This window comes from Heterodontus francisci, chromosome 28 (genome assembly GCF_036365525.1).
Source record: "Heterodontus francisci isolate sHetFra1 chromosome 28, sHetFra1.hap1, whole genome shotgun sequence".
NCBI classification, from domain to species: Eukaryota; Metazoa; Chordata; class Chondrichthyes; order Heterodontiformes; family Heterodontidae; genus Heterodontus; species Heterodontus francisci.
The window spans coordinates 1603752-1627666 of record NC_090398.1 but is presented as its reverse complement, the minus strand read 5'-3'; the positions used below and the strand labels follow the sequence as shown (position 1 = coordinate 1627666).

At 45.4% G+C, this 23915-nt stretch overlaps 1 protein-coding gene across 1 annotated transcript in view; it reads left to right on the top strand.

Annotated features, from left to right (window-relative positions):
* The first annotated feature begins 6986 nt into the window (after positions 1–6986).
* LOC137385187 (pre-mRNA-processing factor 19-like) overlaps positions 6987–23915 on the top strand; it is a 68776-nt gene continuing 51847 nt past the window's right edge. The window contains exons 1-2 of the mRNA XM_068060173.1: positions 6987–7053; positions 7861–8001. Of these exons, the coding sequence (XP_067916274.1) occupies positions 6987–7053; positions 7861–8001 (208 nt within the window). The remainder of the gene's footprint in view (positions 7054–7860; positions 8002–23915) is intronic.

Genomic DNA, 23915 nt, shown 5'->3' with positions numbered 1-23915 from the left:
ATTCCCTCCCTAAACCTCTCCGCCTCTCTCTCTCCTCCTTATGGAGATTCCTTAAAACCTCCCTCTTTGACCCAGCGTTTGGTCACCTGACCCTAATATCTCCCTGTGTGGCTTGGGGTCTAAATTATTTTTAATGATCCTGTTGGGGATTTTACACTGTTAAAAGACCTCTAATTATTCAGTTACACTTTCCCCTCATTTACTCTGTCAAAACCCCTCGTAATTCTGAACGCCTCGATTAAATCTCCTCTTAACCTTCTCTGCTCTAAGGAGAACGATCCCAGCTTCTCCAGTCTCTCCACATTCACTGATCTCCCCCTCATCCCTGGGACCATTCCGGACAACCTCAACCCGCAGACCCTCCGAAGCTGAATTCCTTCAGAAAGTCTGGGGCCCACGAATTAAGCTCAATACTGGATCCAGGACTAAACCCAAAGATTCTCAAAGGGTTTATTCCCAACCTACCCCCAGATTCTTCAGTTTCCTCCTCATCTCTTGCTCCTCTTCCTCCTGTTCGGGATTCAAACTTGGAGCCATGTATGTTCCGGGAGGCAGCTGTGCGCTGGGAAAGTAATCCGGAAAGCCAGGAATCTGAGAGATAGGTGCAGTGAGGGGAATCGAAAAAGCCTCTTCACCCTTCGTCATGGCTGCAGTCATGGCAATTAACTAAAAAAAAACACAAGACAGCAAATTAGATCATTCTTTCATCATTGAGGGAGTGCTGCACTGTCAGAGGGTCAGTACTGAGGGAGTGCTGCACTGTCAGAGGGTCAGTACTGAGGGAGTGCTGCACTGTCAGAGGGTCAGTACTGAGGGAGTGCTGCACTGTCAGAGGGTCAGTACTGAGGGAGTGCTGCACTGTCGGAGGGTCAGTACTGAGGGAGTGCTGCACTGTCAGAGGGTCAGTACTGAGGGAGTGCTGCACTGTCAGAGGGTCAGTACTGAGGGAGTGCTGCACTGTCAGAGGGTCAGTACTGAGGGAGTGCTGCACTGTCAGAGGGTCAGTACTGAGGGAGTGCTGCACTGTCGGAGGGTCAGTACTGAGGGAGTGCTGCACTGTCAGAGGGTCAGTACTGAAGGACTACTACACTCTCGGAGGGTCTGTACTGAGGGAGTGCTGCACTGTCGGAGGGTCAATACTGAAGGACTACTACACTCTCGGAGGGTCTGTACTGAGGGAGTGCTGCACTGTCGGAGGGTCAGTACTGAGGGAGGGCTGCACTGTCAGAGGATCAGTCCTGAGGGAGTACTGCACTGTCGGAGGATCAGTCCTGAGGGAGTACTGCACTGTCGGAGGATCAGTACTGAGGGAGTGCTGCACTGTCGGAGGGTCAATTCTGAGGGAGTGCTGCACTGTCGGAGGATCAGTACTGAGGGAGTGCTGCACTGTCAGAGGGTTAGTACTGAGGGAGTGCTGCACTGTCGGACGGTCAGTACTGAGGGAGTGCTGCACTGTCAGAGGGTTAGTACTGAGGGAGTGCTGCACTGTCAGAGGGTTAGTACTGAGGGTGTGCTGCACTGTCGGATGGTGAGTACTGAGGGAGTGCTGCACTGTCGGAGGTGCAGTACTGAGGGAGTGCTGCACTGTCAGATGGTGAGTACTCAGGGAGTGCTGCACTGTCGGAGGGTCAGTACTGAGGGAGTGATGCACTGCGGGAGGGTCAGTACTGAGGGAGTGCTGCACTCTCGGAGGGTCAGTACTGAGGGAGTGCTGCACTGTCGGAGGGTCACTACTGAGGGAGTGCTGCATTGTCGGAGGGTCAGTACTGAAGGAGTGCTACACTCTCGGAGGGTCAGTACTGAGGGAATGCTGCACTGTCGGAGGGTCAGTACTGAGGGAGTGCTACACTCTTGGAGGGTCAGTACTGAAGGAGTGCTGCACTGTCAGAGGGTCAGTACTGAGGGAGTGCTGCACTGTCGGAGGGTCAGTACTGAGGGAGTGCTACACTCTTGGAGGGTCAGTACTGAAGGAGTGCTGCACTGTCGGAGGGTCAGTACTGAAGGAGTGCTGCACTCTCGGAAGGTCAGGGCAGAGGGAGTGCTGCACTGTGGGAGGGTCAGTACTGAGGGAGTGCTGCACTGTCGGAGGGTCAGTACTGAGGGAGTGCTGCACTGTCGGATGGTCGTTACTGAGGGAGTGCTGCACTCTTGGAGGGTCAGGACAGAGGGAGTGCTGCACTGTCGGAAGGTCAGTACTGAGGGAGTGCTGCACTGTCGGAGGGTCAGTACTGAGGGAGTGCTGCACTGTCGGAGGGTCAGTACTGAGGGAGTGCTGCACTGTCGGAGGGTCAGTACTGAGGGAGTGCTGCACTCTTGGAGGGTCAGGACAGAGGGAGTGCTGCACTGTCGGAGGGTCAGTACTGAGGGAGTGCTGCACTGTCAGAGGGTCAGTACTGAGGGAGTGCTGCACTGTCAGAGGGTCAGTACTGAGGGAGTGCTGCACTGTCGGAGGGTCAGTACTGAGGGAGTGCTGCAGTGCCGGAGGGACATTACTGAGGGAGTGCTGTACTCTTGGAGGGTCAGGACAGAGTGAGTGCTGCACTGTCGGAGGGTCAGGACAGAGGGAGTGCTGCACTGTCGGAGGGTCAGTACTGAGGGAGTGCTGCACTGTCGGAGGGTCAGTACTTTGGGAGAGCCGCACTATGGAGGGTCAGTACTGAGGGAGTGCTGCACTGTCAGATGGACAGTACTGAGGGAGTGCTGCACTGTCGAAGGGTCAGTACTGAGGGAGTGCTGCACTGTCAGAGGGTCAGTACTGAGGGAGTGCTGCACTGTCGGATGGTCAGGACAGAGGGAGTGCTGCACTGTCGGAGGGTCAGTACTGAGTGAGTGCTGCACTGTGGGAGGCTCAGTACTGAAGGAGTGCTGCACTGTCGAAGGGTCAGTACTGAGGGAGTGCTGCACTGTCAGAGGGTCAGTACTTTGGGAGAGCCGCACTATGGAGAGTCAGTACTGAGGCAGCGCTGCACTGTCGGATGGTCAGTACTGAGCGAAGATTCTCCTGGATGGTCGGAGGGATGAGGGAGTTGTGTGAATGTGGAGGGCCTGTAGAATCGGGGACTGTTCTCCTTCGTGCAGTGATGTTTAAGAGGGGGATGTGCAATGAACTCAGATGACATGATGCACTGAGATTCCCTTCAATTTTACAGAATCCGTTTGAGATTTCTTCAATCTGCAGGCCCTCCTGTCAAGGTTTGTAGACATGATTTGCATTTTGAAGGTAGACCGATCTCCCCTGCCCCAATTATCCTGGCAAATACAAACTGGTACAGGGTCCTGGTTGTGTATAATCAGAGTGAACTGCAGTGTGTGTTGGTCCTCCCAATCCATTAAATTCTTTATTTTTATTCATTCATGGGATGTGGGAGTCACTGGCCAGGCCAGCATTTATTACCCCTCCCTATTTGCCCTTGAGAAGGTGGTGGTGAGCTGCCTTCTTGAACCGCTGCAGTCCATGTTGGGGTAGGTACACCCACAGTGCTGTTAGGAAGGGAGTTCCAGGATTTTGACCCAGCGACAGTGAAGGAACGGCGATATAGTTCCAAGTCAGGATGGTGTGTGACTTGGAGGGGAACTTGCAGGTGGTGGTGTTCCCATGTATCTGCTGCCCTTGTCCTTCTAGTTGGTAGAGGTCGCGGGTTTGGAAGGTGCTGTCTAAGGAGCCTTGGTGCATTGCTGCAGTGCATCTTGTAGATGGTACACACTGCTGCCACTGTGCGTCGGTGGTGGAGGGAATGAATGTTTGTAGATGGGATGCCAATCAAGTGGGCTGCTTTGTCCTGGATGGTGTCGAGCTTCTTGAGTGTTGTTGGAGCTGCACCCATCCAGGCAAGTGGGGAATATTCCACTGGATAACATTTATGTATTCAAAAGTCCCAAAACGCAGCAAAAGAGTCATGAAGACACATAGGGAGATATTAGGTTCAGGTGACCAAAAGCTGGGTCAAAGAGGGAGGTTTTAAGGAGAATCTTAAAGGAGGAGAGAGAGAGGCGGAGAGGTTTAGGGAGGGAATTCCAGAGCTTAGGGTCCAGGCAGCTGAAGGCACGGCCGCAAATGGTGGAGAGATTAAAATCGGGGGATGCTCAAGAGGCCGGAATTGGAGGAGCGCAGAGATCTCGGAGGATTGTAGATGCTGGAGGAGGTTACAGAGATAAGGAGGGTTGTCGGGGCTGGAGGAGGTTACAGTGATCGGGAGGGTTGTAGGGGCTGGAGGAGGTTACAGAGATAGGGAGGGTTGTAGGGGCTGGAGGAGGTTACAGAGATAGGGAGGGTTGTCGGGGCTGGAGGAGGTTACAGATATAGGGAGGGTTGTCGGGGCTGGAGGAGGTTACAGAGATAGGGAGGGTTGTAGGGGCTGGAGGAGGTTACAGAGATAGGGAGGGTTGTAGGGGCTGGAGGATGTTACAGAGATAGGGAGGGTTGTCGGGGCTGGAGGATGTTACAGAGATAGGGAGTGTTGTAGGGGCTGGAGGATGTTACAGAGATAGGCAGGGTTGTAGGGACTGGAGGATGTTACAGAGATAGGGAGGGTTGTAGGGACTGGAGGAGGTTACAGAGATAGGGAGGATTGTAGGGGCTGGAGGAGGTTACAGAGATAGGGAGGATTGTAGGGGCTGGAGGAGGTTACAGAGATAGGGAGGATTGTAGGGGCTGGAGGAGGTTACAGAGATAGGGAGGGTTGTAGGGGCTGGAGGATGTTACAGAGATAGGGAGGATTGTAGGGGCTGGAGGATGTTACAGAGATAGGGAGGGTTGTAGGGGCTGGAGGAGGTTACAGAGATAGGGAGGGTTGTAGGGGCTGGAGGAGGTTACAGAGATAGGAAGGATTGTAGGGGCTGGAGCATGTTACAGAGATAGGGAGGGTTGTAGGGACTGGAGGAGGTTACAGAGATAGGGAGGATTGTAGGGGCTGGAGGATGTTACAGAGATAGGGAGGGTTGCAGGGGCTGGAGCATGTTCCAGAGATAGGGAGGGTTGTAGGGACTGGAGGAGGTTACAGAGATAGGGAGGATTGTAGGGGCTGGAGGATGTTACAGAGATAGGGAGGGTTGCAGGGGCTGGAGCATGTTACAGAGATAGGGAGGGTTGTAGGGACTGGAGCTTGTTACAGAGATAGGGAGGGTTGTAGGGGACTGGAGGAGGTTACTGAGATAGGGAGGATTGTCGGGGCTGGAGGAGGTTAAAGAGATAAGGAGGATTGTAGGGACTGGAGGAGGTTACTGAGATAGGGAGGGTTGTAGGGGCTGGAGCATGTTACAGAGATAGGGAGGGTTGTAGGGACTGGAGGAGGTTACAGAGATAGGGAGGATTGTAGGGGCTGGAGGATGTTACAGAGATAGGGAGGATTGTAGGGGCTGGAGGAGGTTACAGAGATAGCAAGGATTGTAGGGGCTGGAGGAGGTTACAGAGATAGGGAGGATTGTAGGGGCTGGAGGAGGTTACAGAGATAGCAAGGATTGTAGGGGCTGGAGGAGGTTACAGAGATAGGGAGGATTGTAGGGGCTGGAGGAGGTTACTGAGATAGGGAGTGTTGTCGGGGCTGGAGGAGGTTACAGAGATAAGGAGGATTGTAGGGGACTGGAGGAGGTTACAGAGATAGGGAGGGTTGTAGGGGCTGGAGGATGTTACAGAGATAGGGAGTGTTGTAGGGGACTGGAGGAGGTTACTGAGATAGGGAGGATTGTCGGGGCTGGAGGAGGTTACAGAGATAGGGAGGGTTGTAGGGGCTGGAGGATGTTACAGAGATAGGGAGTGTTGTAGGGGACTGGAGGAGGTTACTGAGATAGGGAGGATTGTCGGGGCTGGAGGAGGTTACAGAGATAAGGAGGATTGTAGGGGACTGGAGGAGGTTACAGAGATAGGGAGGGTTGTAGGGGCTGGAGGATGTTACAGAGATAGGGAGTGTTGTAGGGGACTGGAGGAGGTTACAGAGATAGGGAGGGTTGTAGGGGCTGGAGGATGTTACAGAGATAGGGAGTGTTGTAGGGACTGGAGGAGGTTACAGAGATAGGGAGGGTTGTAGGGGCTGGAGGATGTTACAGAGATAGGGAGGGTTGTCGGGGTTGGAGGAGGTTACAGAGATAGGGAGGGTTGTAGGGGCTGGAGGAGGTTACAGAGATAGGGAGGGTTGTCGGGGTTGGAGGAGGTTACAGATATAGGGAGGGTTGTCGGGGCTGGAGGAGGTTACAGAGATAGGGAGGGTTGTAGGGGCTGGAGGAGGTTACTGAGATAGGGAGGATTGTAGGGGCTGGAGGAGGTTACTGAGATAGGGAGGATTGTAGGGGCTGGAGCATGTTACAGAGATAGGGAGGGTTGTAGGGGCTGGAGGATGTTACAGAGATAGGGAGGGTTGTAGGGGCTGGAGGATGTTACAGAGATAGGGAGGGTTGTAGGGGCTGGAGGATGTTACAGAGATAGGGAGTGTTGTAGGGACTGGAGGAGGTTACAGAGATAGGGAGGGTTGTAGGGGCTGGAGGAGGTTACAGAGATAGGGAGTGTTGTAGGGACTGGAGGAGGTTACAGAGATAGGGAGGGTTGTAGGGGCTGGAGGAGGTTACAGAGATAGGGAGGGTTGTCGGGGTTGGAGGAGGTTACAGATATAGGGAGGGTTGTCGGGGCTGGAGGAGGTTACAGAGATAGGGAGGGTTGTAGGGGCTGGAGGAGGTTACTGAGATAGGGAGGATTGTAGGGGCTGGAGGAGGTTACTGAGATAGGGAGGATTGTAGGGGCTGGAGCATGTTACAGAGATAGGGAGGGTTGTAGGGGCTGGAGGATGTTACAGAGATAGGGAGGGTTGTAGGGGCTGGAGGATGTTACAGAGATAGGGAGGGTTGTAGGGGCTGGAGGAGGTTACAGAGATAGGGAGGGTTGTCGGGGCTGGAGGAGGTTACAGAGATAGGGAGGGTTGTAGGGGCTGGAGGAGGTTACAGAGATAGGGATGAGGGTTTCAGCAGTGGATGAGCTGTGACAGGGGCGGAGACGGGCGATGTTACGGACGTGGGAATATGCGGTGTTAGTCATGGTGCGGAGATGTGGCCCGAAGCTCGTCTCAGGTTAAAATAAGAACATATAGGAGCAGGAGTGGGCCGTTCAGCCCATCAGGCCTGTCCCGCCATTCAGTATGATCAAGGATGATCATCCACTTCAATGCCTTTTATCTACACCATCCCTGTCGCCTCTTCTGACCCCGAGGTCTACGAACAGACTGGTTCAGACTCAAAACAGTTGCCAGGGAGAAGGGATGGAGTCGGTAGCTGGGGAACGGAATTTCTGTCAAGACAATTCATTCTTCCCAATATTTAATTGGTGAGATGTTGGCAATGCTACAAGCTCCCATCATCCTCCCCAGAGAGTGTGCAGGTTATTCATTGATAAACAACTGAACAACTGCCAGCTTGTTTTATTTCTTGGCGGCAAGCCAACGTTCCGTGTTAACCAGATCATGTTGACATGACACACCTGCCAGGGAGGGTGAACGGGCTGTGGGCTCTTTTCCCTGGAAAAGTGGTGTCCAGTACTCCCTGCATTCCCCTCCCCACTAATCCCCGACACTCCCCACTCCTCCAATCTCTCCCCTCCTCTCCCCGTCTCTCCTCTTCTCCCCTCTACCCCGCTCCCCCGCTCCATTCCTCAACTCTGTTCTATGCCGCTGCCCTCAACTCTCCTCCTCTCCCCTCTGTCCACCCTCCACTCCTCACCCCTCCATACCCTCCCCTCCAAACTTTCCGACCCTGCTCTTTAATCATCTTTAATTTCAATGACACCCCCACCCCCCCCAATCCACTCTCATCTTCTCTCTTAATCACCTTTAATTTCACGGAACGATACTACACGATGCTCTCTAATATTGTCCCATGCAGAAATTAATTTGAAAAAGTATTTCTTTCTTGAAAAACAACTCACCTGCCCTTCCGCGACCCTCACCGGCTCTGGAGACGACATGGAAACGGCTGGCGATGCCTACTGCAGTGGATCAACATCCGAAAGGGCTGCGGCTCAGGGTAGCTCCTGACCGAGCAGCAGCGAGGGTGAGGGGGAAATGAAGATTCCTGGTTCCGATAGTTCGGGTGCTCGGTTAATCCCAGGGGATTCACAGTTGGATAAAAGGCAGTAAACAGGTATGTGGGAGGTTATTTTTTATTTTGACATTGTGACTGTCAGCTGAAACGCCGGGAGCTGTTTTTGCAGGTCGGCATTTAATATCAGAGCAAAAACAAGATCGCCGAGGGAGATGTGATCACCGGCATTGGAGAAAGATCATGATAGCACAACACAGCACGTACCACCTGAATCCTGTACAATATAGAGTGTTGTACAGTCGGAGGGTCAGTACTGAAGGAGTGCTGCACTGTCGGAGGGTCAGTACTGAGGGAGTGCTGTACTGTCGGAGGGTCAGTACTGAGGGAGTGCTGCACTGTTGGAGGGTCAGTACTGAGGGAGTGCTGTACTGTCGGAGGGTCAGTACTGAGGGAGTGCTGCACTGTCAGAGGGTCAGTACTGAGGGAGAGCAGCACTGTCAGAGGGTCAGTACAGAGGGAGAGCAGCACTGTCAGAGGGTCAGTACAGAGGGAGAGCAGCACTGTCTGATGGTCAGTACTGAGGGAGAGCAGCACTGTCTGATGGTCAGTACTGAGGGAGTGCTGCACTGTCAGAGGATCAGTACTGAGGGAGCGCTGCACTGTCGGAGGGTCAGTACTGAGGGAGAGCAGCACTGTCGGAGGGTCAGTACTGAGGCAGTGCTGTAATGTCAGAGGGTCAGTACTGAGGGAGTGCTGCACTGTCAGAGGGTCAGTACAGAGGGAGAGCAGCACTGTCTGATGGTCAGTACTGAGGGAGTGCTGCACTGTCAGAGGATCAGTACTGAGGGAGCGCTGCACTGTCGGAGGGTCAGTACTGAGGGAGAGCAGCACTGTCGGAGGGTCAGTACTGAGGCAGTGCTGTAATGTCAGAGGGTCAGTACTGAGGGAGTGCTGCACTGTCGGAGGGTCAGTACTGAGGGAGAGCAGCACTGTCGGAGGGTCAGTACTGAGGCAGTGCTGTAATGTCAGAGGGTCAGTACTGAGGGAGTGCTGCACTGTCGGAGGGTCAGTACTGAGGGAGAGCAGCACTGTCGGAGGGTCAGTACTGAGGCAGTGCTGCACTATCGGGGGGTCAGTACTGAGGGAGTGCTGCACTGTCAGAGGGTCAGTACTGAGGGAGTGCTGCACTGTCGGGGGGTCAGTACTGAGGGAGTGCTGCACTGTCGGAGGGTCAGTACTGAGGGAGTGCTGCACTGTCGGGGGGTCAGTACTGAGGGAGTGCTGCACTGTCGGAGGGTCAGTACTGAGGGAGTGCTGCACACTCGGAAGGAGAGTACTGAGGGAGTGTTGCAGAGTCGGAGGGTCAGTAGTGACGGATTGTTGCACTGTTGGAGGGTCAGTACAGAGGGAGTGCTGCACTGTAGGAGGATCAGTACTGAGGGAGTGCAACACCGTCGGAGGGTCAGTACCGAGGGAGTGCAACACCGTCGGAGGGTCAGTAATGAGAGAATACTGTAATATAACCCCAAAACTAACGTACCCTGGATTATTAGTCCAGTCACAATACACCCTACACTACTGTACCCTGGTTTATTAGTCCAGTAACATAACACCTTACACTACTGCACTCTGGATTATTAGTCCATTAACATAACATCCTACACTACTGTACCCTGGATTATTAGTCCAGTAACATAACACCCTACACTACTGTACCCTGGATTATTAGTCCAGTAACATAACACCCTACACTACTGTACCCTGGATTATTAGTCCAGTAACATAACACCCTACACTACTGTACCCTGGATTATTAGTCCAATAACATAACACCCTACACTACTGTACCCTGGATTATTAGTCCAGTAACATAACACCCTACACTACTGTACCCTGGATTATTAGTCCAATAACATAACACCCTACACTACTGTACCCTGGATTATTAGTCCAGTAACATAACACCCTACACTACTGTACCCTGGATTATTAGTCCAGTAACATAACACCCTACACTACTGTACCCTGGATTATTAGTCCAGTAACATAACACCCTACACTACTGTACCCTGGATTATTAGTCCAGTAACATAACACCCTACACTACTGTACCCTGGATTATTAGTCCAGTAACATAACACCCTACACTACTGTACCCTGGATTATTAGTCCAGTAACATAACACCCTACACTACTGTACCCTGGATTATTAGTCCAATAACATAACACCCTACACTACTGTACCCTGGATTATTAGTCCAGTAACATAACACTCTACACTACTGTACCCTGGATTATTAGTCCATTAACATAACACCCTACACTACTGTACCCTGGATTATTAGTCCAGTAACATAACACCCTACACTACTGTACCCCGGATTATTAGTCCAGTAACATAACACCCTACACTACTGTACCCTGGATTATTAGTCCAATAACATAACACCCTACACTACTGTACCCTGGATTATTAGTCCAGTAACATAACACCCTACACTACTGTACCCTGGATTATTAGTCCAGTAACATAACACCCTACACTACTGTACCCTGGATTATTAGTCCAGTAACATAACACCCTACACTACTGTACCCCGGATTATTAGTCCAGTAACATAACACCCTACACTACTGTACCCCGGATTATTAGTCCAATAACATAACACCCTACACTACTGTACCCCGGATTATTAGTCCAGTAACATAACACCCTACACTACTGTACCCTGGATTATTAGTCCAGTAACATAACACCCTACACTACTGTACCCTGGATTATTAGTCCAGTAACATAACACCCTACACTACTGTACCCCGGATTATTAGTCCAGTAACATAACACCCTACACTACTGTACCCTGGATTATTAGTCCAATAACATAACACCCTACACTACTGTACCCTGGATTATTAGTCCAGTAACATAACACCCTTCACTACTGTACCCTGGATTATTAGTCCAGTAACATAACACCCTACACTACTGTACCCTGGATTATTAGTCCATTAACATAACACCCTACACTACTGTACCCTGGATTATTAGTCCAATAACATAACACCCTACACTACTGTACCCTGGATTATTAGTCCAATAACATAACACCCTACACTACTGTACCCTGGATTATTAGTCCATTAACATAACACCCTACACTACTGTACCCTGGATTATTAGTCCAATAACATAACACCCTACACTACTGTACCCTGGATTATTAGTCCATTAACATAACACCCTACACTACTGTACCCTGGATTATTAGTCCAATAACATAACACCCTACACTACTGTACCCTGGATTATTAGTTCATTAACATAACACCCTACACTACTGTACCCTGGATTATTAGTCCAATAACATAACACCCTACACTACTGTACCCTGGATTATTAGTCCAGTAACATAACACCCTACACTACTGTACCCTGGATTATTAGTCCAGTAACATAACACCCTACACTACTGTACCCTGGATTATTAGTCCAGTAACATAACACCCTACACTACTGTACCCTGGATTATTAGTCCAGTAACATAACACCCTACACTACTGTACCCTGGATTATTAGTCCATTAACATAACACCCTACACTACTGTACCCTGGATTATTAGTCCAATAACATAACACCCTACACTACTGTACCCTGGATTATTAGTCCAATATCATAACACCCTACACTACTGTACCCTGGATTATTAGTCCATTAACATAACACCCTACACTACTGTACCCTGGATTATTAGTCCAGTAACATAACACCCTACACTACTGTACCCTGGATTATTAGTCCAGTAACATAACACCCTACACTACTGTACCCTGGATTATTAGTCCAGTAACATAACACCCTACACTACTGTACCCTGGATTATTAGTCCAGTAACATAACACCCTACACTACTGTACCCTGGATTATTAGTCCATTAACATAACACCCTACACTACTGTACCCTGGATTATTAGTCCAGTAACATAACACCCTACACTACTGTACCCTGGATTATTAGTCCAGTAACATAACACCCTACACTACTGTACCCTGGATTATTAGTCCAGTAACATAACACCCTACACTACTGTACCCTGGATTATTAGTCCAATAACATAACACTCTACACTACTGTACCCTGGATTATTAGTCCAGTAACATAACACCCTACACTACTGTACCCTGGATTATTAGTCCAGTAACATAACACCCTACACTACTGTACCCTGGATTATTAGTCCAGTAACATAACACCCTACACTACTGTACCCTGGATTATTAGTCCAGTAACATAACACCCTGCACTACTGTACCCCGGATTATTAGTCCAGTGACATAACACCCTACACTACTGTACCCTGGATTATTCGTCCATTAACATAACACCCTACACTACTGTACCCTGGATTATTAGTCCATTAACATAACACCCTACACTACTGTACCCTGGATTATTAGTCCAGTGACATAACACCCTACACTACTGTACCCTGGATTATTAGTCCATTAACATAACACCCTACACTACTGTACCCTGGATTATTAGTCCAGTGACATAACACCCTACACTACTGTACCCTGGATTATTAGTCCAGTGACATAACACCCTACACTACTGTACCCTGGATTATTAGTCCAGTAACATAACACCCTACACTACTGTACCCTGGATTATTAGTCCAGTAACATAACACCCTACACTACTGTACCCTGGATTATTAGTCCAGTAACATAACACCCTACACTACTGTACCCTGGATTATTAGTCCAATAACATAACACCCTACACTACTGTACCCTGGATTATTAGTCCAATAACATAACACCCTACACTACTGTACCCTGGATTATTAGTCCATTAACATAACACCCTACACTACTGTACCCTGGATTATTAGTCCAATAACATAACACCCTACACTACTGTACCCTGGATTATTAGTCCAATAACATAACACCCTACACTACTGTACCCTGGATTATTAGTCCATTAACATAACACCCTACACTACTGTACCCTGGATTATTAGTCCAATAACATAACACCCTACACTACTGTACCCTGGATTATTAGTCCATTAACATAACACCCTACACTACTGTACCCTGGATTATTAGTCCATTAACATAACACTCTACACTACTGTACCCTGGATTATTAGTCCAGTGACATAACACCCTACACTACTGTACCCTGGATTATTAGTCCAATAACATAACATCCTACACTACTGTACCCTGGATTATTAGTCCATTAACATAACACTCTACACTACTGTACCCTGGATTATTAGTCCAGTGACATAACACCCTACACTACTGTACCCTGGATTATTAGTCCAAAAACATAACACCCTACACTACTGTACCCTGGATTATTAGTCCTATAACATAACACCCTACACTACTGTACCCTGGATTATTAGTCCATTAACATAACACCCTACACTACTGTACCCTGGATTATTAGTCCATTAACATAACACTCTACACTACTGTACCCTGGATTATTAGTCCAGTGACATAACACCCTACACTACTGTACCCTGGATTATTAGTCCAATAACATAACATCCTACACTACTGTACCCTGGATTATTAGTCCATTAACATAACACTCTACACTACTGTACCCTGGATTATTAGTCCATTAACATAACACCCTACACTACTGTACCCTGGATTATTAGTCCATTAACATAACACCCTACACTACTGTACCCTGGATTATTAGTCCAGTGACATAACACCCTACACTACTGTACCCTGGATTATTAGTCCATTAACATAACACCCTACACTACTGTACCCTGGATTATTAGTCCATTAACATAACACCCTACACTACTGTACCCTGGATTATTAGTCCATTAACATAACACTCTACACTACTGTACCCTGGATTATTAGTCCAGTGACATAACACCCTACACTACTGTACCCTGGATTATTAGTCCAAAAACATAACACCCGACACTACTGTACCCTGGATTATTAGTCCATTAACATAACACCCTACACTACTGTACCCTGGATTATTAGTCCAGTGACATAACACCCTACACTACTCTACCCTGGATTATTAGTCCATTAACATAACACCCTACACTACTGTACCCTGGATTATTAGTCCAGTAACATAACACCCTACACTACTGTACCCTGGATTATTAGTCCAGTGACATAACACCCTACACTACTGTACCCTGGATTATTAGTCCAGTAACATAACACCCTACACTACTGTACCCTGGATTATTAGTCCAGTAACATAACACCCTACACTACTGTACCCTGGATTATTAGTCCAGTAACATAACACCCTACACTACTGTACCCTGGATTATTAGTCCATTAACATAACACCCTACACTACTGTACCCTGGATTATTAGTCCATTAACATAACACCCTACACTACTGTACCCTGGATTATTAGTCCATTAACTTAACACTCTACACTACTGTACCCTGGATTATTAGTCCAGTGACATAACACCCTACACTACTGTACCCTGGATTATTAGTCCATTAACATAACACCCTACACTACTGTACCCTGGATTATTAGTCCAGTAACATAACACCCTACACTACTGTACCCTGTATTATTAGTCCAGTAACATAACACCCTACACTACTGTACCCTGGATTATTAGTCCAGTAACATAACACCCTACACTACTGTACCCTGGATTATTAGTCCATTAACATAACACCCTACACTACTGTACCCTGGATTATTAGTCCAGTAACATAACACCCTACACTACTGTACCCTGGATTATTAGTCCAGTAACATAACACCCTACACTACTGTACCCTGGATTATTAGTCCAGTAACATAACACCCTACACTACTGTACCCAGGATTATTAGTCATTAACATAACACCCTACACTACTGTACCCTGGATTATTAGTCCAGTAACATAACACCCTACACTACTGTACCCTGGATTATTAGTCCAGTAACATAACACCCTACACTACTGTACCCTGGATTATTAGTCCAGTAACATAACACCCTACACTACTGTACCCTGGATTATTAGTCCAGTAACATAACACTCTACACTACTGTACCCTGGATTATTAGTCCATTAACATAACACCCTACACTACTGTACCCTGGATTATTAGTCCATTAACATAACACTCTACACTACTGTACCCTGGATTATTAGTCCAGTGACATAACACCCTACACTACTGTACCCTGGATTATTAGTCCAGTAACATAACACCCTACACTACTGTACCCTGGATTATTAGTCCATTAACATAACATCCTACACTACTGTACCCTGGATTATTAGTCCAGTAACATAACACCCTACACTACTGTACCCTGGATTATTAGTCCATTAACATAACACTCTACACTACTGTACCCTGGATTATTAGTCCAGTGACATAACACCCTACACTACTGTACCCTGGATTATTAGTCCATTAACATAACACCCTACACTACTGTACCCTGGATTATTAGTCCAGTAACATAACACCCTACACTACTGTACCCTGGATTATTAGTCCATTAACATAACACCCTACACTACTGTACCCTGGATTATTAGTCCAGTAACATAACATCCTACACTACTGTACCCTGGATTATTAGTCCATTAACATAACACCCTACACTACTGTACCCTGGATTATTAGTCCAATAACATAACACCCTACACTACTGTACCCTGGATTATTAGTCCATTAACATAACACCCTACACTACTGTACCCTGGATTATTAGTCCAATAACATAACACCCTACACTACTGTACCCTGGATTATTAGTCCAATAACATAACATCCTACACTACTGTACCCTGGATTATTAGTCCAATAACATAACACCCTACACTACTGTACCCTGGATTATTAGTCCAGTAACATAACACCCTACACTACTGTACCCTGGATTATTAGTCCATTAACATAACACCCTACACTACTGTACCCTGGATTATTAGTCCAATAACATAACACCCTACACTACTGTACCCTGGATTATTAGTCCAATAACATAACATCCTACACTACTGTACCCTGGATTATTAGTCCAATAACATAACACCCTACACTACTGTACCCTGGATTATTAGTTCAATAACATAACACCCTACACTACTGTACCCTGGATTATTAGTCCAGTAACATAACACCCTACACTACTGTACCCTGGATTATTAGTCCATTAACATAACACCCTACACTACTGTACCCTGGATTATTAGTCCAATAACATAACACCCTACACGACTGTACCCTGGATTATTAGTCCAGTAACATAACACCCTACACTACTGTACCCTGGATTATTAGTCCAGTAACATAACACCCTACACTACTGTACCCTGGATTATTAGTCCAGTAACATAACACCCTACACTACTGTACCCTGGATTATTAGTCCAGTAACATAACACCCTACACTACTGTACCCTGGATTATTAGTCCATTAACATAACATCCTACACTACTGTACCCAGGATTATTAGTCCAGTAACATAACACCCTACACTACTGTACCCTGGATTATTAGTCCAGTAACATAACACCCTACACTACTGTACCCTGGATTATTAGTCCAATAACATAACACACTACACTACTGTACCCTGGATTATTAGTCCATTAACATAACACCCTACACTACTGTACCCTGGATTATTAGTCCAGTAACATAACACCCTACACTACTGTACCCTGGATTATTAGTCCAATAACATAACACCCTACACTACTGTACCCTGGATTATTAGTCCAGTAACATAACACCCTACACTACTGTACCCTGGATTATTAGTCCAATAACATAACACCCTACACTGCTGTACCCTGGATTATTAGTCCAGTAACATAACACCCTACACTACTGTACCCTGGATTATTAGTCCAATAACATAACACCCTACACTACTGGACCCTGGATTATTAGTCCAATAACATAACACTCTACACTACTGTACCCAGGATTATTAGTCCAGTGACATAACACCCTACACTACTGTACCCTGGATTATTAGTCCAATAACATAACACTCTACACTACTGTACCCAGGATTATTAGTCCAGTGACATAACACCCTACACTACTGTACCCTGGATTATTAGTCCATTAACATAACACCCTACACTACTGTACCCTGGATTATTAGTCCAATAACATAACACCCTACACTACTGTACCCTGGATTATTAGTCCAATAACATAACACCCTACACTACTGTACCCTGGATTATTAGTCCAGTAACATAACACCCTACACTACTGTACCCTGGATTATTAGTCCAGTAACATAACACCCTACACTACTGTACCCTGGATTATTAGTCCAGTAACATAACACCCTACACTACTGTACCCTGGATTATTAGTCCAGTAACATAACACCCTACACTACTGTACCCTGGATTATTAGTCCATTAACATAACACCCTACACTACTGTACCCTGGATTATTAGTCCATTAACATAACACCCTACACTACTGTCCCCTGGATTATTAGTCCAGTAACATAACACCCTACACTACTGTACCCTGGATTATTAGTCCATTAACATAACACCCTACACTACTGTCCCCTGGATTATTAGTCCAGTAACATAACATCCTACACTACTGTACCCTGGATTATTAGTCCAATAACATAACACTCTACACTACTGTACCCTGGATTATTAGTCCAGTAACATAACACCCTACACTACTGTACCCTGGATTATTAGTCCAGTAACATAACACCCTACACTACTGTACCCTGGATTAGTAGTCCAGTAACATAACACTCTACACTACTGTACCCTGGATTATTAGTCCAATAACATAACACCCTACACTACTGTACCCTGGATTATTAGTCCAATAACATAACACCCTACACTACTGTACCCTGGATTATTAGTCCAATAACATAACACCCTACACTACTGTACCCTGGATTATTAGTCCAGTAACATAACACCCTACACTACTGTACCCTGGATTATTAGTCCAGTAACATAACACCCTACACTACTGTACCCTGGATTATTAGTCCAGTAACATAACACCCTACACTACTGTACCCTGGATTATTAGTCCAATAACATAACACCCTACACTACTGTACCCTGGATTATTAGTCCAATAACATAACACCCTACACTACTGTACCCTGGATTATTAGTCCAGTAACATAACACCCTACACTACTGTACCCTGGATTATTAGTCCAATAACATAACACCCTACACTACTGTACCCTGGATTATTAGTCCAGTAACATAACACCCCACACTACTGTACCCTGGATTATTAGTCCAGTAACATAACACCCTACACTACTGTACCCTGGATTATTAGTCCAGTAACATAACACCCTACACTACTGTACCCTGGATTATTAGTCCAATAACATAACACCCTACACTACTGTACCCTGGATTATTAGTCCAGTAACATAACACCCCACACTACTGTACCCTGGATTATTAGTCCAATAACATAACACCCTACACTACTGTACCCTGGATTATTAGTCCAATAACATAACACCCTACACTACTGTACCCTGGATTATTAGTCCAATAACATAACATCCTACACTACTGTACCCTGGATTATTAGTCCATTAACATAACACCCTACACTACTGTACCCAGGATTATTAGTCCAATAACATAACATCCTACACTACTGTACCCTGGATTATTAGTCCATTAACATAACACCCTACACTACTGTACCCTGGATTATTAGTCCAATAACATAACACCCTACACTACTGTACCCTGGATTATTAGTCCAATAACATAACATCCTACACTACTGTACCCTGGATTATTAGTCCATTAACATAACACCCTACACTACTGTACCCTGGATTATTAGTCCAATAACATAACACCCTACACTACTGTACCCTGGATTATTAGTCCAATAACATAACACCCTACACTACTGTACCCTGGATTATTAGTCCAATAACATAACATCCTACACTACTGTACCCTGGATTATTAGTCCATTAACATAACACCCTACACTACTGTACCCTGGATTATTAGTCCAATAACATAACACCCTACACTACTGTACCCTGGATTATTAGTCCAATAACATAACATCCTACACTACTGTACCCTGGATTATTAGTCCAATAACATAACATCCTACACTACTGTACCCTGGATTATTAGTCCATTAACATAACACCCTACACTACTGTACCCTGGATTATTAGTCCAGTAACATAACACCCTACACTACTGTACCCTGGATTATTAGTCCAATAACATAACATCCTACACTACTGTACCCTGGATTATTAGTCCATTAACATAACACCCTACACTACTGTACCCTGGATTATTAGTCCAGTAACATAACACCCTACACTACTGTACCCTGGATTATTAGTCCATTAACATAACACCCTACACTACTGTACCCTGGATTATTAGTCCAGTAACATAACACCCTACACTACTGTACCCTGGATTATTAGTCCAGTAACATAACACCCTACACTACTGTACCCTGGATTATTAGTCCAGTAACATAACACCCTACACTACTGTACCCTGGATTATTAGTCCAGTAACATAACACCCTACACTACTGTACCCTGGATTATTAGTCCAGTAACATAACACCCTACACTACTGTACCCTGGATTATTAGTTCAGTAACATAACACCCTACACTACTGTACCCTGAATTATTAGTCCAGTAACATAACACCCTACACTACTGGACCCTGGATTATTAGTCCAGTAACATAACACCCTACACTACTGTACCCTGGATTATTAGTTCAGTAACATAACACCCTACACTACTGTACCCTGAATTATTAGTCCAGTAACATAACACCCTACACTACTGGACCCTGGATTATTAGTCCAGTAACATAACACCCTACACTACTGTACCCTGGATTATTTGTCCAGTGACCCAACACCCTACACTGCTGTACCCTGGATTATTAGTCCAGTAACATAACACCCTACACTACTGTACCCTGGATTATTAGTCCATTAAGATAACACCCTACACTACTGTACCCTGGATTATTAGTCCAGTAACATAACACCCTACACTACTGTACCCTGAATTATTAGTCCAGTAACATAACACCCTACACTACTGGACCCTGGATTATTAGTCCAGTAACATAACACCCTACACTACTGTACCCTGGATTATTAGTCCAGTAACATAACACCCTACACTACTGTACCCTGGATTATTCGTCCAGCAACATAACACCCTACACTACTGTACCCTGGATAATTAGTCCAGTAACATAACACCCTACACTACTGTACCCTGGATTATTAATCCAGTAACATAACACTCTACACTGCTGTACCCTGGATTATTAGTCCAATAACATAACACTCTACACTACTGTACCCTGGATTATTCGTCCAGTAACATAACACCCTACACTACTGTACCCTGGATTATTAGTCCAGTAACATAACACCCTACACTACTGTACCCTGGATTATTAGTCCAGTAACATAACACCCTACACTACTGTACCCTGGATTATTTGTCCAATGACCCAACACCCTACACTACTGTACCCTGGATTATTAGTCCAGTAACATAACACCCTACACTACTGTACCCTGGATTATTAATCCAGTAACATAACACTCTACACTACTGTACCCTGGATTATTAGTCCAATAACATAACACTCTACACTACTGTACCCTGGATTATTAGTCCAATAACATAACACCGTACACTACTGTACCCTGGATTATTAGTCCAATAACATAACACTCTACACTACTGTACCCTGGATTATTAGTCCAATAACATAACACTCTACACTACTGTACCCTGGATTATTAGTCCAGTAACATAACACCCTACACTACTGTACCCTGGATTATTAATCCAGTAACATAACACTCTACACTGCTGTACCCTGGATTATTAGTCCAATAACATAACACTCTACACTACTGTACCCTGGATTATTAGTCCATTAACATCACACCCTACACTACTGTACCCTGGATTATTAGTCCAATAGCATAACACCGTACACTACTGTACCCTGGATTATTAGTCCAATAACATAACACTCTACACTACTGTAGCCTGGATTATTAGTCCAATAACATAACACTCTACACTACTGTACCCTGGATTATTAGTCCAGTAACATAACACCCTACACTACTGTACCCTGGATTATTAGTCCAATAACATAACACCCTACACTACTGTACCCTGGATTATTAGTCCAGTAACATAACACCCTACACTACTGTACCCTGGATTATTAGTCCAGTAACATAACACCCTACACTACTGTACCCTGGATTATTAGTTCAGTAACATAACACCCTACACTACTGTACCCTGAATTATTAGTCCAGTAACATAACACCCTACACTACTGGACCCTGGATTATTAGTCCAGTAACATAACACCCTACACTACTGTACCCTGGATTATTAGTTCAGTAACATAACACCCTACACTACTGTACCCTGAATTATTAGTCCAGTAACATAACACCCTACACTACTGGACCCTGGATTATTAGTCCAGTAACATAACACCCTACACTACTGTACCCTGGATTATTTGTCCAGTGACCCAACACCCTACACTGCTGTACCCTGGATTATTAGTCCAGTAACATAACACCCTACACTACTGTACCCTGGATTATTAGTCCATTAAGATAACACCCTACACTACTGTACCCTGGATTATTAGTCCAGTAACATAACACCCTACACTACTGTACCCTGAATTATTAGTCCAGTAACATAACACCCTACACTACTGGACCCTGGATTATTAGTCCAGTAACATAACACCCTACACTACTGTACCCTGGATTATTAGTCCAGTAACATAACACCCTACACTACTGTACCCTGGATTATTCGTCCAGCAACATAACACCCTACACTACTGTACCCTGGATTATTAGTCCAGTAACATAACACCCTACACTACTGTACCCTGGATTATTAATCCAGTAACATAACACTCTACACTGCTGTACCCTGGATTATTAGTCCAATAACATAACACTCTACACTACTGTACCCTGGATTATTCGTCCAGTAACATAACACCCTACACTACTGTACCCTGGATTATTAGTCCAGTAACATAACACCCTACACTACTGTACCCTGGATTATTAGTCCAGTAACATAACACCCTACACTACTGTACCCTGGATTATTTGTCCAATGACCCAACACCCTACACTACTGTACCCTGGATTATTAGTCCAGTAACATAACACCCTACACTACTGTAGCCTGGATTATTAATCCAGTAACATAACACTCTACACTACTGTACCCTGGATTATTAGTCCAATAACATAACACTCTACACTACTGTACCCTGGATTATTAGTCCAATAACATAACACCGTACACTACTGTACCCTGGATTATTAGTCCAATAACATAACACTCTACACTACTGTACCCTGGATTATTAGTCCAATAACATAACACTCTACACTACTGTACCCTGGATTATTAGTCCAGTAACATAACACCCTACACTACTGTACCCTGGATTATTAATCCAGTAACATAACACTCTACACTGCTGTACCCTGGATTATTAGTCCAATAACATAACACTCTACACTACTGTACCCTGGATTATTAGTCCATTAGCATCACACCCTACACTACTGTACCCTGGATTATTAGTCCAATAACATAACACCGTACACTACTGTACCCTGGATTATTAGTCCAATAACATAACACTCTACACTACTGTAGCCTGGATTATTAGTCCAATAACATAACACTCTACACTACTGTACCCTGGATTATTAGTCCAGTAACATAACACCCTACACTACTGTACCCTGGATTATTAGTCCAATAACATAACACTCTACACTGCTGTACCCTGGATTATTAGTCCAATAACATAACACTCTACACTACTGTACCCTGGATTATTAGTCCAATAACATAACACTCTACACTACTGTACCCTGGATTATTAGTCCAATAACATAACACTCTACACTACTGTACCCTGGATTATTAGTCCAGTAACATAACACCCTACACTACTGTACCCTGGATTATTAATCCAGTAACATAACACTCTACACTGCTGTACCCTGGATTATTAGTCCAATAACATAACACCCTACACTACTGTACCCTGGATTATTAGTCCAGTAACATAACACCCTACACTACTGTACCCAGGATTATTAGTCCAGTAACATAACACTCTACACTGCTGTACCCTGGATTATTAGTCCAATAACATAACACCCTACACTACTGTACCCTGGATTATTAGTCCAGTAACATAACACCCTACACTACTGTACCCTGGATTATTAGTCCAGTAACATAACATCCTACACTACTGTACCCTGGATTATTAGTCCAGTAACATAACACTCTACACTACTGTACCCTGGATTATTAGTCCAGTAACATAACATCCTACACTACTGTACCCTGGATTATTAGTCCAGTAACATAACACTCTACACTACTGTACCCTGGATTATTAGTCCAGTAACATAACACCCTACACTACTGTACCCTGGATTATTAGTCCAGTAACATAACACCCTACACTACTGTACCCTGGATTATTAGTCCAGTAACATAACACTCTACACTACTGTACCCTGGATTATTAGTCCAGTAACATAACACCCTACACTACTGTACCCTGGATTATTAGTCCAGTAACATAACACCCTACACTACTGTACCCTGGATTATTAGTCCAGTAACATAACATCCTACACTACTGTACCCTGGATTATTCGTCCAGTAACATAACACTCTACACTACTGTACCCTGGATTATTAGTCCAGTAACATAACACCCTACACTACTGTACCCTGGATTATTAG